The sequence below is a fragment of the Lipophrys pholis genome (assembly GCF_963383615.2).
Source record: "Lipophrys pholis genome assembly, chromosome: 11".
NCBI lineage: Eukaryota > Metazoa > Chordata > Actinopteri > Blenniiformes > Blenniidae > Lipophrys > Lipophrys pholis.
Window position 1 is genome coordinate 164,699 of NC_137631.1, and position 17,366 is coordinate 182,064.

Genomic DNA, 17,366 nt, shown 5'->3' on the forward strand with positions numbered 1-17,366 from the left:
TGAGTGAGCGGGTGTCTCTGTGTCCTCAGGAGAGTAGAAGTTTTAGTAGAACTGTGAGTGAGCGGGTGTCTCTGTGTCCTCAGGAGAGTAGAAGTTTTAGTAGAACTGTGAGTGAGCGGGTGTCTCTGTGTCCTCAGGTGAGTCCGGCCTGGGGAAGTCCACCCTCATCAACTCGCTCTTCCTCACCGACCTGTACTCCAAGGACTACCCCGGACCCTCACAGCGCATCAAGAAGACGGTGCAGGTGAGGCTCTTGGTTTCTGGAATTGAACTGACATCCGTCTGTAGAAAACAGATGAGAAGGTGGAGGTGGAACCCGAACCCGTTCTGGAGGGTGGTGCTGGGACGGCTGCTTTACAACCAGTCAGTACCTCTTGTTGGTCCTCACAGCAACATGAAGTAACCCAGTACTCCAATACAAATAGTTACTTAGTTACTGTGACTGCAGAAAAGATGCTGTCTCTAAAATCCAGATTATAGAGCATCTTCCTCCTCTGGTTCTGTCCTTTTATGGTTATGACACACTGAGGGGGGGAGGGGCATTTGGAGCAGCAGAGGGAAGAGAGGAGGACAGAGAACTGAAAGAAGGATTATAGGGGGGGGGTTGGGGGGGGGGGGGGTATGATGGGAGACAACATGAGGTGGGGGACACTGGAGACTCGGGGGTGGGGGAGTCAGAGCTGATGGTGAGTCCCTCCCCAATCCTCACCTCAACCTCACCTCATCCTCACCTCATCCTCACCTCAACCTCACCTCATCCTCACCTCATCTTCACCCCTTCCACACCTCATCCTCAACTGGTCTTCACCTCATCCTCACCTCATCCTCACCTCATCCTCACCTCAACCTCACCTCAACCTCACCTCATCCTCACCTCATCCTCACCTCATCCTCAACCGATCCTCACCTCATCCTCACCTCATCCTCACCTCATCCTTACCTCATCCTCAACCAGTCCTTACCTCATCCTCACCTCAACCTCACCTCATCCTCACCTCATCCTCACCCCTTCCTCACCTCATCCTCACCCCTTCCACACCTCAACCTCACCTCAACCTCACCTCATTCTCAACCAGTCCTTACCTCAACCTCACCTCAACCTCACCTCATCCTCACCCCTTCCACACCTCAACCTCACCTCATCCACACCTCATCCTCACCCCTTCCTCACCTCATCCTCACCCCTTCCACACCTCATCCTCACCTCAACCTCACCTCATCCTCACCCCTTCCACACCTCAACCTCACCTCATCCTCACCTCATCCTCACACTGTCCTCTCCAAACTGGCGCCCTACGCACTAACCACGTTGTTTCTGCCGTTTCCATGGGAACAGACATCCTTCCCCAGTGGAACACCAAGAACTCTGAATCGATCCTGTTTCACTTCAAACATCGTCGTTCAAATGAAGTCTTTGACTCGTTATCTCAGTATTAGTTACTTTTCCAGGTATTTGGAAGATTTTTATCTCCACTACTTTTTCAGGATTCCAGTCACGTGTTTGGTAACGATGAGGGGTCTCATGTCCCCCACAGTGTGCAGGACGGGGGGGTCTGTCCTCCACAGCCACATTCCTCTCTAAGTGAGGGCGTCCAGCCGGGCGGCATTTTTGAGGTTTTCTCCCAAATCTGTTTTTCTTCTCCAGAGAAATAGAAAAGATCGGTTTGGAACACACACACACACACACACACACACACACACACACACACACACACACACACACACACACACACACACACAGCTGTAAAAAGGGACGGCTCGTCTGAAGCATGTTTGTGTTTGAGAGAAATGACTGCAGTTAAAGGGGCCATCCTAAAATAAGTGTTCTGCAGTGGAGAGAGGGAGCAGCAGGAAGTGATGGACTGAAGAGGGAGAGAAGGAGCAGCAGGAAGTGATGGACTGAAGAGGGAGAGAGGGAGCAGCAGGAAGTGATGGACTGAAGAGGGAGAGAAGGAGCAGCAGGAAGTGATGGACTGAAGAGGGAGAGAGGGAGCAGCAGGAAGTGATGGACTGAAGAGGGAGAGAGGGAGCAGCAGGAAGTGATGGACTGAAGAGGGAGAGAGGGAGCAGCAGGAAGTGATGGACTGAAGAGGGAGAGAGGGAGCAGCAGGAAGTGATGGACTGAAGAGGGAGAGAGGGAGCAGCAGGAAGTGATGGACTGAAGAGGGAGAGAGGGAGCAGCAGGAAGTGATGGACTGAAGAGGGAGAGAAGGAGCAGCAGGAAGTGATGGACTGAAGAGGGAGCGAGGGAGCAGCAGGAAGTGATGGACTGAAGAGGGAGAGAGGGAGCAGCAGGAAGTGATGGACTGAAGAGGGAGAGAGGGAGCAGCAGGAAGTGATGGACTGAAGAGGGAGAGAAGGAGCAGCAGGAAGTGATGGACTGAAGAGGGAGAGAGGGAGCAGCAGGAAGTGATGGACTGAAGAGGGAGAGAGGGAGCAGCAGGAAGTGATGGACTGAAGAGGGAGAGAGGGAGCAGCAGGAAGTGATGGACTGAAGAGGGAGAGAGGGAGCAGCAGGAAGTGATGGACTGAAGAGGGAGAGAAGGAGCAGCAGGAAGTGATGGACTGAAGAGGGAGCGAGGGAGCAGCAGGAAGTGATGGACTGAAGAGGGAGAGAGGGAGCAGCAGGAAGTGATGGACTGAAGAGGGAGAGAGGGAGCAGCAGGAAGTGATGGACTGAAGAGGGAGAGAAGGAGCAGCAGGAAGTGATGGACTGAAGAGGGAGAGAGGGAGCAGCAGGAAGTGATGGACTGAAGAGGGAGAGAGGGAGCAGCAGGAAGTGATGGACTGAAGAGGGAGAGAGGGAGCAGCAGGAAGTGATGGACTGAAGAGGGAGAGAGGGAGCAGCAGGAAGTGATGGACTGAAGAGGGAGAGAAGGAGCAGCGAGGGAATCGCTCACAATGTCGTCCAGGAAATTAACAAATGACCCATTTTTTCTGTGAAGCTCAGTAAAGACGCTTTCTGGGAGGTTTAGATAAAAACAGTTAATCTAATATAAAGTCTGTGACTTTAGTCTCACAATCACAAACTTCTTATTTTGAAACCAAACTGTTTCTACACAATGTGAAAACAAGCATGAACTGTCTGAGCACTAAACAAACGTTTTAATGGAGCTGCACACGACGACTACCAGGCCCTCCTGTTACAGGGCTCGGTCTTAACACCGGTCCACCAGTCCACTAGTCCACCAGTCCACCAGTCCACTAGTCCACCAGTCCACCAGTCCACCAGTCCACCGGTCCACTAGTCCACCGGTCCACCGGTCCACCGGTCCACTAGTCCACTAGTCCACCGGTCCACCAGTCCACCAGTCCACCGGTCCACTAGTCCACCAGTCCACCGTTCCACCAGTCCACCAGTCCACCGGTCCACTAGTCCACCGGTCCACCAGTCCACCAGTCCACCGGTCCACTAGTCCACCAGTCCACCGTTCCACCAGTCCACTAGTCCACCAGTCCCACACTAAGACACATTTCTACGGACTACTGCACATTTCTGATGGCTAGTCCGTGGGACTAGTGCAAAATTAGAGGTTCCTGATCCATGATCCTGGTCTGCTCCATGATCCAGGTCTGCTTCATGATCCTGGTCTGATCCATGGTCCTGGTCTGATCCATGATCCTGGTCTGATCCATGATCCTGGTCTGCTTCATGGTGCTGAAATGATCCCCAGTGTTTCCCTGCTGCTGCTCTGCTCGCTGGCTGCAAACTGTGGACAGGATTTCCTGAAGGGAGGCGGGTCTCAATGAGACCAGGAGGAATGAGGCAGGAAATCCAGTCCACAGTTTGCAGCCAGCGAGCAGGCTAGGGAAGTAGCACTGTGCTATCCAACTTTTCATGGCAACATGTTGCTGTTTGGAGGGATTTTAGTCTCACAACACCACAAAGCAACACAGCAACGTGGATGTTTACAGAGCAATGCAGCAATGTGCAATGTTTGCAGAGCAACACAGCAATGTGCAATGTTTGCAGAGCAACACAGCAACGTGGATGTTAGCAAAGCAACACAGCAACGTGGATGTTTACAGAGCAATGCAGCAATGTGCAATGTTTGCAGAGCAACACAGCAACGTGGATGTTAGCAAAGCAACACAGCAACGTGGATGTTTGCAGAACAAGGTGGACTGGATGTGTACGCACGGTTTTACCAATCCCAGATTTTGGGGGCGCACGTCATCTTCAGTAGGAATCCTAGTAAAGTTTAATCAATGAGCCCTGGACTTGGTGTGATGAATTCAGGAAAGCTGGTAGAATAACTTTCAGCCTTGTCATGTAAACAATACTTTACCTCAGTACTCCAGTGGTGGATTAACCCTCGACATGCTCTTGGCTCATACCTCCAAAGCTTGAAGCTCCGCCCCCAGAAGTGTTCAGGCTCTCAACACATACGAGATGAAAGTCTTGAAATACACATTAACTGTAACCCACAGAGTACTCTGCTTTACTCTCCTTTACTCTGCTTTACTCTCCTTTACTCTGCTTTACTCTCCTTTACTCTGCTTCCCTCTCCTTTACTCTGCTTCCCTCTCCTTCCCTCTCCTTTACTCTCCTTTACTCTCCTTCCCTCTCCTTCCCTCTCCTTTACTCTGCTTCCCTCTCCTTCCCTCTCCTTTACTCTGCTTCCCTCTCCTTCCCTCTCCTTTACTCTGCTTCCCTCTCCTTTACTCTGCTTTACTCTCCTTTACTCTCCTCTACTCTCCTTCCCTCTCCTTTACTCTGCTTTACTCTGCTTCCCTCTCCTTTACTCTGCTTTACTCTCATTTACTCTCCTTTACTCTCCTTCCCTCTCCTTTACTCTCCTTTACTCTGCTTCCCTCTCCTTTACTCTCCTTTACTCTGCTTTACTCTCATTTACTCTCCTTTCCTCTCCTTTACTCTGCTTTACTCTCCTTTACTCTCCTTTACTCTGCTTCCCTCTCCTTTACTCTCCTTCCCTCTCCTTTACTCTCCTTCCCTCTCCTTTACTGTCCTTTACTCTGCTTCCCTCTCCTTTACTCTCCTTTACTCTCCTTTACTCTGCTTCCCTCTCCTTCCCTCTCCTTTACTCTGCTTCCCTCTCCTTCCCTCTCCTTTACTCTCCTTCCCTCTCCTTTACTCTGCTTCCCTCTCCTTCCCTCTCCTTTACTCTGCTTCCCTCTCCTTCCCTCTCCTTTACTCTGCTTCCCTCTCCTTTACTCTGCTTTACTCTCCTTTACTCTCCTCTACTCTCCTTCCCTCTCCTTTACTCTGCTTTACTCTGCTTCCCTCTCCTTTACTCTGCTTTACTCTCATTTACTCTCCTTTACTCTGCTTCCCTCTCCTTTACTCTCCTTCCCTCTCCTTCCCTCTCCTTCCCTCTCCTTTACTCTCCTTCCCTCTCCTTCCCTCTCCTTTACTCTCCTTTACTCTCCTTCCCTCTCCTTTACTCTCCTTCCCTCTCCTTCCCTCTCCTTCACTCTCCTTTACTCTCCTTCCCTCTCCTTTCCTCTCCTTTCCTCTCCTTTACTCTGCTTTACTCTGCTTTACTCTCCTTTCCTCTGCTTCCCTCTCCTTCCCTCTCCTTTACTCTGCTTCCCTCTCCTTCCCTCTCCTTTACTCTGCTTCCCTCTCCTTTACTCTGCTTTACTCTCCTTTACTCTCCTCTACTCTCCTTCCCTCTCCTTTACTCTGCTTTACTCTCCTTTACTCTCCTTCCCTCTCCTTTACTCTCCTTCCCTCTCCTTTACTGTCCTTTACTCTGCTTCCCTCTCCTTTACTCTCCTTTACTCTGCTTTACTCTCCTTTACTCTGCTTCCCTCTCCTTTACTCTCCTTCCCTCTCCTTTACTCTCCTTCCCTCTCCTTTACTGTCCTTTACTCTGCTTCCCTCTCCTTTACTCTCCTTTACTCTGCTTTACTCTCCTTTACTCTGCTTCCCTCTCCTTTACTTTCCTTTACTCTGCTTTACTCTCCTTCCCTCTCCTTTACTCTCCTTCCCTCTCCTTTCCTCTCCTTTACTCTCCTTCCCTCTCCACTCTCCTTTACTCTCCTTCACTCTCCTTTACTCGCCTTCCCTCTCCTTCACTCTCCTTTACTCTCCTTCCCTCTCCTTTCCTCTCCTTTCCTCTCCTTTACTCTGCTTCCCTCTCCTTTACGCTCCTTTACTCTCCTTTCCTCTCCTTCACTCTCCTTCCCTCTCCTTTACTCTGCTTCCCTCTCCTTTACTCTCCTTCCCTCCCCTTCCCTCTCCTTTACTCTCCTTCCCTCTCCTTTACTCTCCTTTCCTCTCCTTTACTCTGCTTCCCTCTCCTTTACTCTCCTTTCCTCTCCTTTCCTCTCCTTCCCTCTCCTTTACGCTCCTTTACTCTCCTTCCCTCTCCTTTACTCTCCTTTCCTCTCCTTTCCTCTCCTTTCCTCTCCTTCCCTCTCCTTTACGCTCCTTTACTCTCCTTCCCTCTCCTTTACTCTCCTTCCCTCTCCTTTACTTTCCTCTCCTTTCCTCTCCTTCCCTCTCCTTTCCTCTCCTTTACTCTCCTTCCCTCTCCTTTCCTCTCCTTCCCTCTCCTTTACGCTCCTTTACTCTCCTTCCCTCTCCTTTACTCTCCTTTCCTCTCCTTTCCTCTCCTTTCCTCTCCTTTCCTCTCCTTTCCTCTCCTTTCCTCTCCTTCCCTCTGCGTTCGGCCATCTCCTCCATCAATCCTCCATCAGTACCAACCTTCCATCACAGCTCTTTGTTTACTGGGATGAACAGGTCCTGTTTCATCAGGCCTCCATGGACTTGTTGTTTACAACCAGAGGCTGATGGTTCAAACCCCCAAAAAACAATGTGCTCATTGTTCAACCTTCTGTGCTTCTATTCCTTCTCCAGACATCAGAATCCATCAAACCAAACGGAAGAAGTGGAGCTAAATATTGTTGAAAGGTTGTTTTTTTTAAATCATGTGGAACATAAAACTTCGAAACGCTACTTAAAATAAAACCTCAGAGCGAAAACACTTCAATCTTATAATCAAAGAAATGCTTCTCCACCTCAAAGTCCTGCTATTCACACCACACAGCCACGTTCAGACTATATTTAAAAAGTGCTGATTGTATAAAAGTGTAAATATAGAGCTGATGGAAGTTGTGGCCCTTTGAAGCTCAGACTTGTGTTTTCTTCTGGCTGCAGCAGCAGTAAGACCTTCTGCTGGGTCTGTGGAGGATCACTTGGAGTCCTTCAAACTAAAACATCAAGTTGTTCCAAGTCAACATGAACTGAACATTCAGGGATTTTCCCTGAAACCTGCAAAGAAAGCTGATGTTGGTGGTTGAGAAGCATCTCGTCATCAGCTGGACCTCGCTCTTTGCTGGAGCCTTAATCAAACTAAGTTAGTAGTTCCTTTGCTGGAGCCTTAATCAAACTAAGTTAGTAGTTACTTTGCTGGAGCCTTAGTCAAACTAAGTTAGTAGTTCCTTTGCTGGAGCCTTAGTCAAACTAAGTTAGTAGTTCCTTTGCTGGAGCCTTAATCAAACTAAGTTAGTAGTTACTTTGCTGGAGCCTTAATCAAACTAAGTTAGTAGTTACTTTGCTGGAGCCTTAGTCAAACTAAGTTAGTAGTTCCTTTGCTGGAGCCTTAATCAAACTAAGTTAGTAGTTCCTTTGCTGGAGCCTTAATCAAACTAAGTTAGTAGTTACTTTGCTGGAGCCTTAATCAAACTAAGTTAGTAGTTACTTTGCTGGAGCCTTAATCAAACTAAGTTAGTAGTTACTTTGCTGGAGCCTTAGTCAAACTAAGTTAGTAGTTCCTTTGCTGGAGCCTTAATCAAACTAAGTTAGTAGTTCCTTTGCTGGAGCCTTAATCAAACTAAGTTAGTAGTTACTTTGCTGGAGCCTTAATCAAACTAAGTTAGTAGTTACTTTGCTGGAGCCTTAATCAAACTGTTGGATAAGTTAGTAGTTACTTTGCTGGACCCTTAATGAAACTAAGTTAGTAGTTACTTTGCTGGAGCCTTAATGAAACTAAGTTAGTAGTTACTTTGCTGGAGCCTTAATGAAACTAAGTTAGTAGTTACTTTGCTGGAGCCTTAATCAAACTAAGTTAGTAGTTACTTTGCTGGAGCCTTAATGAAACTAAGTTAGTAGTTCCTTTGCTGGAGCCTTAATCAAACTAAGTTAGTCGTTACTTTGCTGGAGCCTTAATGAAACTAAGTTAGTAGTTACTTTGCTGGAGCCTTAATGAAACTAAGTTAGTAGTTACTTTGCTGGAGCCTTAATCAAACTAAGTTAGTAGTTACTTTGCTGGAGCCTTAATGAAACTAAGTTAATAGTTACTTTGCTGGAGCCTTAATGAAACTAAGTTAGTAGTTACTTTGCTGGAGCCTTAATGAAACTAAGTTAGTAGTTACTTTGCTGGAGCCTGGTCCAAGCTGACTGATGACTGAACTATCTTTTCTGGATTTTGTTGGCCTTTACTGGCGCCTGATCAGAAATAGTGAATCATTATCTTGTCCTTTGTTAGTCTTTGTTACCTGAAACTGGCAGATAGTCAGATAGTCAGATAGTCAGATAGTCAGATAGTCAGATAGGGGTCTGAGCTTCTGTTTGGCTTTGCTGCAGCCTGATTTAAACTGGTTAACCTTTGCTGCAGCCTGATTTAAACTGGTTAACCTTTTTAAACTGGTTAACCTCTGCTGCAGCCTGATTTAAACTGGTTAAACTTTTTAAACTGGTTAACCTTTTTAAACGGGTTAACCTTTGCTGCAGCCTGATTTAAACTGGTTAACCTTTTTAAACTGGTTAACCTTTGCTGCAGCCTGATTTAAACTGGTTAACCTTTTTAAACTGGTTAACCTTTTTAAACTGGTTAACCTTTGCTGCAGCCTGATTTAAACTGGTTAACCTTTGCTGCAGCCTGATTTAAACTGGTTAACCTTTGCTGCAGCCTGATTGACGCTGATAAACTCCTGTCTTCTCTTACAGTTACTTTGGCCTCATTTAAAGTGACAGTAACGGTCTTGATGCTGGTTAACCTTTTTAACCTGGTTCACCTTTTTAACCTGGTTCACCTCTGCCTTCTCCTGATTACAGGTTTTATGAAAAAAGGAAAACGACGCCCTTTTGCTGACTCAGAATGGAGTTTTGGTAAATGATAAGCGATCGTATAGTCAGATTTATTGATGTGAATTTATCGTATTGGGTCTAAATTTAAAAGCTGTTAGATTTTGTTCTGACCTCCACAGCCCAGCTGCAGAACTCCCTGTGTGGAGAACCATCGTCACTGATGTTCTGAGTGGGAGAAGACCGTTTCACATAAAGAACGCTGTAGGCTCTCCGGGGGTGGGCGCATGCAGGCTGCCAGGTCATAAATGAATCTGTGTGAAAAGGCAGCAGCAGCAGCAGAAGCAGCAGCAGCAGAGCAGCAGCAGCAGAGCAGCAGCAGAGCAGCAGCTGATGTAACGCAGCAGCAGCAGCAGCAGCAGCAGAAGCAGCAGCAGCAGAGCAGCAGCTGATGTAACGCAGCAGCAGCAGCAGCAGCAGCAGCAGAAGCAGCAGCAGCAGAGCAGCAGCAGAGCAGCAGCAGCAGCAGCAGCAGCAGCAGAGAAGCAGCAGCAGCAGCTGATGTAACGCAGCAGCAGCAGAGCAGCAGCAGCAGCAGCAGCAGCAGCAGCAGCAGAAGCAGCAGAGCAGCAGCAGGAGCAGCAGCAGCAGAGCAGCAGCAGCAGAAGCAGCAGCAGCAGCAGCAGCAGAGCAGCAGCAGGAGCAGCAGCAGCAGAGCAGCAGCAGGAGCAGCAGCAGCAGTGATTAGGACCTGTTGACATGGCAACCATTTCAAGTGAAAATGCAAAACCTCCGTTGTGTTTCCGGGGTTGTTTTTCACAACAGTGGAGCTCAGAGCCACTGAGAACACAAGTGTTTGAAAACCGCTCCCAAGGTGGAACTTTTTGAAAACCTCATTCTTCTGCACATGAGCAAGTAGATGGACAGTAGTGCTGTGCGATACCAAACGAAGTAGTATTGATCCCATACCAAGTAAACACAGAGCCAGTATCGCCGATACCAGTACTTTTGAATATTCAAGGTATGTCGTCGATATTTAGATGGATCCGTCCGGCACTAAAGGACAGTCAGAACCAGGTTTCCTATAGACTGCCAGGACTCCTGGACTTGGTGCTTTTATTTTGACAGTCACCGTGATACCAATCCAACTTGGTGTCTGTCCTCTAGAATGTCTGTGTTCTCCTCTTCTTAATGTCTGTGTGTGGTTTCATGACAACAACAACCAACAGCACCCACTACTGGCCCAACATGAAGATGACATCCTTTTCACTCTTTCTGCTGTTGCTGTGTGAAGGGACCTGGTTTTCAGAGCGCTGCTGTGTCAACATGACTCTTTCCTGACACGTTGAGCTGACGGGGTCTGGTGGTGGTGCGTTTCAGGTGGAACAGTCCAAAGTGTTGGTCAAGGAGGGGGGAGTCCAGCTCACGCTCACCATCGTGGACACGCCGGGGTTCGGAGATGCCGTGGACAACAGCAACTGGTGAGGAGTCCAAACTCTGTTTTAAAACCCGATGACGGCCCCAGAGCTCGGAGGGACCGGGGGCATCCGGTGCTCCTGACCGTCTGCATCGACAGACCATGATCCAAAGTGTGGTTCTGTCCCTCCCCTCAGCTGGCAGCCCGTCATTAATTACATCGACAGCAAGTGTGAGGACTTCCTGAACGCAGAGTCCAGAGTGAACCGCAGGTCCATGCCCGACAACAGAGTGCACTGCTGTCTGTACTTCATCGCCCCCTCTGGACACGGGTGGGTACTGCAGATGGACTGTGTTTAGTGTGTGTGCGTGCGACTGCTGCATAATGACAGTTGAGTGGTTGAATACATGGTTGTGGTCACATGAATGTATTGGTGTGTGTGTGTGTGTGTGTGTGTGTGTGTGTGTGTGTGTGTGTGTGTGTGTGTGTGTGTGTGTGTGTGTGTGTGTGTGTGTGTGTGTGTGTGTGTGTGTGTGTGTCATCTAGTGTGACCCACTAACGTTATATAACTCGGGTCTGCTCATGCTCGGTGGAGCTGTGCTTTCCATCTCTGAATCGGCCAATCGGAGCGGAGGCTCGTCTGAGCCGAGCCTCCGCTCCGATTGGCCGATTCTCATCCTGCAGAGTCTCACTACGGTGAAGCTGCAGCTCTACATCACACATGCATCCTTGCACAATGGAAATCCAGATTGATTCTGGATGTGATTGGCTGCTGGGAAGAAACCTCCAGAACATTGTGTAGGGAGGAAGATGAGCTTAGAGAATAAAACTACGTGGAGGAGTAAGAGTGAGGCAGAGGGGTAAGAGTGAGGCAGAGGAGTAGGAGTGAGGTAGAGGAGTAAGAGTGAGGCAGAGGAGTAGGAGTGAGGCAGAGAAGGAGTGAGGCAGAGAAGGAGTGAGGCAGAGGAGAAGGAGTGAGGCAGAGGGGTAGGAGTGAGGCAGAGGGGTAGGAGTGAGGCAGAGGGGTAAGAGTGAGGCAGAGGGGTAGGAGTGAGGCAGAGGGGTAGGAGTGAGGCAGAGGGGTAAGAGTGAGGCAGAGGGGTAGGAGTGAGGTAGAGGAGTAAGAGTGAGGCAGAGGAGTAGGAGTGAGGTAGAGGAGTAAGAGTGAGGTAGAGGAGTAAGAGTGAGGCAGAGGAGTAGGAGTGAGGCAGAGGGGTAAGAGTGAGGCAGAGGGGTAAGAGTGAGGCAGAGGGGTAAGAGTGAGGCAGAGGAGTAGGAGTGAGGTAGAGGAGTAAGAGTGAGGCAGAGGAGTAGGAGTGAGGCAGAGAAGGAGTGAGGCAGAGAAGGAGTGAGGCAGAGGAGAAGGAGTGAGGCAGAGGGGTAGGAGTGAGGCAGAGGGGTAGGAGTGAGGCAGAGGGGTAAGAGTGAGGCAGAGGGGTAGGAGTGAGGCAGAGGGGTAGGAGTGAGGCAGAGGGGTAAGAGTGAGGCAGAGGGGTAGGAGTGAGGTAGAGGAGTAAGAGTGAGGCAGAGGAGTAGGAGTGAGGTAGAGGAGTAAGAGTGAGGTAGAGGAGTAAGAGTGAGGCAGAGGAGTAGGAGTGAGGCAGAGGGGTAAGAGTGAGGCAGAGGGGTAAGAGTGAGGCAGAGGGGTAAGAGTGAGGCAGAGGAGAAGGAGTGAGGCAGAGGGGTAAGAGTGAGGCAGAGGGGTAAGAGTGAGGCAGAGGAGTAGGAGTGAGGCAGAGGAGTAGGAGTGAGGTAGAGGAGTAAGAGTGAGGCAGAGGAGTAGGAGTGAGGTAGAGGAGTAAGAGTGAGGCAGAGGAGAAGGAGTGAGGCAGAGGAGTAGGAGTGAGGCAGAGGGGTAGGAGTGATGTAGAGGAGTAAGAGTGAGGTAGAGGAGTAGGAGTGATGTAGAGGAGTAAGAGTGATGTAGAGGAGTAAGAGTGAGGTAGAGGAGTAGGAGTGATGTAGAGGAGTAAGAGTGAGGTAGAGGAGTGAGGAGTTGAGCGCTTCATGTCAGTTCTCATGTCTGTTAAAAAGCCATGATTCCTTCATGAGGAGAAACTGCTGCAGCTGCTTTCATTCAAACCTGAGCTGTTCCCTGATGAGCCCAGTCCCTCTGAGGTACCTCCACCCAGCTGCTACACACACACACACACACACACACACACACACACACACACACACACACACACACACACACACACACACACACACACACACACACACACTCGGAGCTGTAAATCTGCACAACTGTCGCATACATATTCTACGGACACACTCTGCACTCCCCACACACATGACCCCGCTCTTACACACACACACACACACACACACACACACACACTACAAATAGTATGCACCACCCCCCACCACCGCACAGTCACACACACGCTGGCCGCATGCTGCATACACTTCACACCCACACACAAACACACACAGCAGCTGCACACACAGAAAAACAAGCCAATGCTTTCACAACTGTCTCACACACACACACACACACACACACACACACACACACACACACACACACACACACACACACACACACAGTGGGATGACATTCAGGTCTTTGTTGTGGTGTGTATGTGACGCTGCATGGCTGTTTCCCTCTGCTGGTGACTGTCAGTACTGCAGCCATTTTCATCTCCACATCATCTGATTATTTTAGATAATATTCAGATGTCACTTTTCAGACTGTAACCTACATCATAATTGTTGGAAAGAAGCATTGAAAGGGAAATAGTTTAACTACGTCTTCCTGTGCACATGTTTTCAAGATTGAAGTGACTTTATGGATCTCTTCAGACGAGAGATCTCCTCTCCTGAATCAGAAATTACATGAAACATTTTAAATTGGGCCTGAATGTAGACTTAGCAATATAAGCACAACAAATCCAGAGTGATGGATTTAACATGGAGCTCATTCAGGGTTGGTTCTGGTTCTGGTTCAGCCCAAAGAAGTGACAGACTTTGACTACATTTGAAGTTGTTTGTATTTTGTTGAATGTGGCACCTGAACTGAAATCAAAGTTCAGATATAAAATGAAATGAAATGAAAATCAAACTCTTGTTTCATAACAAAAATGTATCTGGTTTGAGTTTCTACAGAGTTCAGAATGGACTCGTCGAGTCTCCTCAAATCCTCCTGCTGATCCTGACACCGTTTCCATGATTGCTCTGGTTGTGTTCCTCAGCCTGAAGCCGCTGGACATCGAGTTCATGAAGAGACTCCACGACAAAGTCAACGTCATCCCTCTCATCGCCAAGGCCGACACTCTGACCCCCGAGGAGTGCCAGCTCTTCAAGAAGCAGGTACGGACGCCGCAAGGCCCGGCAAGGAAGTCACTGTTTAATAGTTACTTTATGAAAACAGTTACTTTATATTTACAGTAACTACTTTTGTTTTTGCCACAGTATTTTTATTTAACTTTTTACAACAAAAGTACAGGTGTATTTTGTTACACAATCATAATGAAAATTAGTTACTGTACATAAACCATCAAAAAACAACCCCAAACAAACGCAGCACACACACACACACACACACACACACACACACACACACACACACACACACACACACACACACACACACACACACACACACACACACACACACACACACACACACACTAATGCCCATTAGTTAACATGAGCTTCAGCTGATCCGTCCCTTTAATGACTCAGATGACTCCTGACAGCTTTTATCCTAGAAACGTTTCTGTTTTGGTTCTAGATCATGAAAGAGATTCAGGAGCACAAAATCAAAATCTACGAGTTCCCCGACACGGAGGACGACGAAGACAACAAACTCATCCGCAAGATCAAGGTAACAGCCGGACGGAAGGTTTCCTGACGGATCGGAACCCTGCAGACGTTTCTGTCCACGACTTTAGGAGGAGAGCTGTGCTCTCCTGTGAGGAGCACCTCTGTAACGAGTTCACTAACTAGTTCACTAACGAGTTCACTAACTAGTTCACTAACTAGTTCACTAACTAGTTCCTCCCATGTGAGAAAAGTAAAAATCTCTCAGAAACGTTGGTAACTGTAACTAAGAGGTTTGAAATGACAGAATTATTGATCTGAAATGAAAACGACAGAGGAAGAGCACTGTTGTTCAGTAGAACACTCCTTTTCGTTCCCTGGTGTGTATTTAAGGTACGTCAGAACACTCTGGGTTCCATCTCCGTGTCCACAGTGGAACACTGCAGTAGCAGTCCTCCACACGTGTTCTGCACTCGTGTGAGTCGATGGACAATAACGACATTAACTAAACACGTTTCTGCCATTTTATCTGAACAGACGTCGATTTCTAAAAGTTGAAGCTGAAACGTTTAATGAAATGAAAAAGCCAAACCAAATGTCTCGTAAACGGAGGAGTCGATGGCGTGCCTCTTGTAGCACGCTGCCATCTGGAGGTTCCTCCAGAGAACCACGCTGCCATCTGGAGGTTCCTCCAGAGGTTCCTCCAGAGAACCACGCTGCCATCTGGAGGTTCCTCCAGAGAACCACGCTGCCATCTGGAGGTTCCTCCAGAGGTTCCTCCAGAGAACCACGCTGCCATCTGGAGGTTCCTCCTGAGAACCACGCTGCCATCTGGAGGTTCCTCCTGAGAACCACACTGCCATCTGGAGGTTCCTCCTGAGAACCACACTGCCATCTGGAGGTTCCTCCAGAGAACCATGCTGCCATCTGGAGGTTCCTCCAGAGGTTCCTCCTGAGAACCATGCTGTCATCTGGAGGTTCCTCCTGAGAACCACGCTGCCATGTGGAGGTTCCTCCAGAGGTTCCTCCAGAGAACCACGCTGCCATCTGGAGGTTCCTCCAGAGGTTCCTCCAGAGAACCATGCTGCCATCTGGAGGTTCCTCCAGAGGTTCCTCCTGAGAACCATGCTGCCATCTGGAGGTTCCTCCAGAGGTTCCTCCTGAGAACCACGCTGCCATCTGGAGGTTCCTCCTGAGGTTCCTCCTGAGAACCACGCTGCCATCTGGAGGTTCCTCCTGAGGTTCCTCCAGAGAACCACGCTGCCATCTGGAGGTTCCTCCAGAGAACCATGCTGCCATCTGGAGGTTCCTCCAGAGAACCACGCTGCCATCTGGAGGTTCCTCCAGAGGTTCCTCCTGAGAACCACGCTGCCATCTGGAGGTTCCTCCTGAGGTTCCTCCAAAGAGCCATGCTGTCATCTGGAGGTTCCTCCTGAGAACCACGCTGCCATGTGGAGGTTCCTCCAGAGAACCATGCTGCCATCTGGAGGTTCCTCCAGAGGTTCCTCCTGAGAACCACGCTGCCATCTGGAGGTTCCTCCTGAGGTTCCTCCAAAGAGCCATGCTGTCATCTGGAGGTTCCTCCTGAGAACCACGCTGCCATGTGGAGGTTCCTCCAGAGGTTCCTCCAGAGAACCATGTTGCCATCTGGAGGTTCCTCCAGAGAACCACACTGTCATCTGGAGGTTCCTCCAGAGAACCACGCTGCCATCTGGAGGTTCCTCCAGAGAACCACACTGTCATCTGGAGGTTCCTCCAGAGAACCACACTGTCATCTGGAGGTTCCTCCTGAGAACCACGCTGCCATCTGGAGGTTCCTCCTGAGGTTCCTCCAGAGAACCACGCTGCCATCTGGAGGTTCCTCCTGAGGTTCCTCCAGAGAACCACGCTGCCATCTGGAGGTTCCTCCTGAGGTTCCTCCACAGAACCATGTTGCCATCTGGAGGTTCCTCCAGAGAACCACACTGTCATCTGGCGGTTCCTCCAGAGAACCACGCTGCCATCTGGAGGTTCCTCCTGAGAACCACGCTGCAGCAGCGTCACTCACCAAACTCACCTGTGTTTTCCAGGAGAAGATGCCTCTGGCTGTGGTCGGCAGCAACGTGGTGATCGAAGTGAACGGGAAGAAGGTCAGAGGTCGGCAGTACCCCTGGGGCGTGGCTGAAGGTAGGCTTGGCGTGTGAAATGGCGCCGTTAGAACAATGTAGAGCGGTGAAAGGTCCCGCAGCTGTTTGACGTGTGGACGCTTCCTGCTGAATGTCACTGTGGTCAGACGGTGGCTGGAGCATGGTGGGAGGTCCACGTGCTTGAGAGTGTCCTCTGGTCTCAGTATGTCCTCTGTTGGAGTGGATGAAGCATGATGTGCATGTTCTCCACGGCGCCCCCTACTTCCTTCCTTTATCCACTCGCTGTGTTCACTCCCAGGTAACACAAAGACTTGTCAAAATGTAAACCACAAAACACCCAAATGGAAAAGACGAGTGACTCGCCAAAGGAAGTCCATGGGACGTGTTGCTGTTCCTTCTGTCTCACAGGGTTGACAGTAGCTGGACTGGTAGAAGAACTCTCAAGAACTCTTCCTCTTCAAGTCTTGGCCCCAAAACCTGGAGAATTAATCATATCCTGTCAACAACATCTTAAGATCACATAGAAATATTGTTCTGTTATCTAAGATTCATGAAAACCACCAAGGACCAAATGCTTTAGTCTTCAAGGAGACATTTCCTCAATTTCAGGTTCAGTCCAATATGCTAAAACCAGAGAGGTACACAAACAGGAAATCTATAGACAAGCTTCTTTTTGAGGTCTTGGTTCCTCGGTACTCAGTCGATGGTTCCTCGGTACTCAGTCAATGGTTCCTCGGTACTCAGTCAATGGTTCCTCAGTACTCAGTCGATGGTTCCTCGGTACTCAGTCGATGGTTCCTCGGTACTCAGTCGATGGTTCCGTGTTGGGGGTCATTGTGAAGACGCTGCATGCTCATGTTGCTCTAAAATACTGTCCTGATGTAGAAAATGTCCTTCTCCTCGGCATCAAGCCGTCCATTCAGAGACCCCTGAAGGTTTGACACCATGTAGGGCATTGCAGCAAGCAGACGTTAGTAGTAGGATCACATGGGCTGATAAAGAATGTCGATACGTGTATGGAAACAGTAAAACTGCCAAAAATACTTCCGGTTGAAGTCTGGAT

At 49.1% G+C, this 17,366-nt stretch overlaps 1 protein-coding gene across 2 annotated transcripts in view; it reads left to right on the forward strand.

The window, feature by feature from the left end:
• LOC308116335 (septin-7-like) overlaps positions 1 to 17,366 on the forward strand; it is a 55,758-nt gene that overhangs the window by 23,091 nt on the left and 15,301 nt on the right. For both annotated transcript variants that reach the window (XM_080474478.1, XM_080474479.1), the window contains exons 3-8: positions 138 to 244; positions 10,376 to 10,476; positions 10,609 to 10,743; positions 13,607 to 13,724; positions 14,149 to 14,241; positions 16,247 to 16,343. In XM_080474478.1, the coding sequence (XP_080330604.1) occupies positions 138 to 244; positions 10,376 to 10,476; positions 10,609 to 10,743; positions 13,607 to 13,724; positions 14,149 to 14,241; positions 16,247 to 16,343 (651 nt within the window). The remainder of the gene's footprint in view (positions 1 to 137; positions 245 to 10,375; positions 10,477 to 10,608; positions 10,744 to 13,606; positions 13,725 to 14,148; positions 14,242 to 16,246; positions 16,344 to 17,366) is intronic.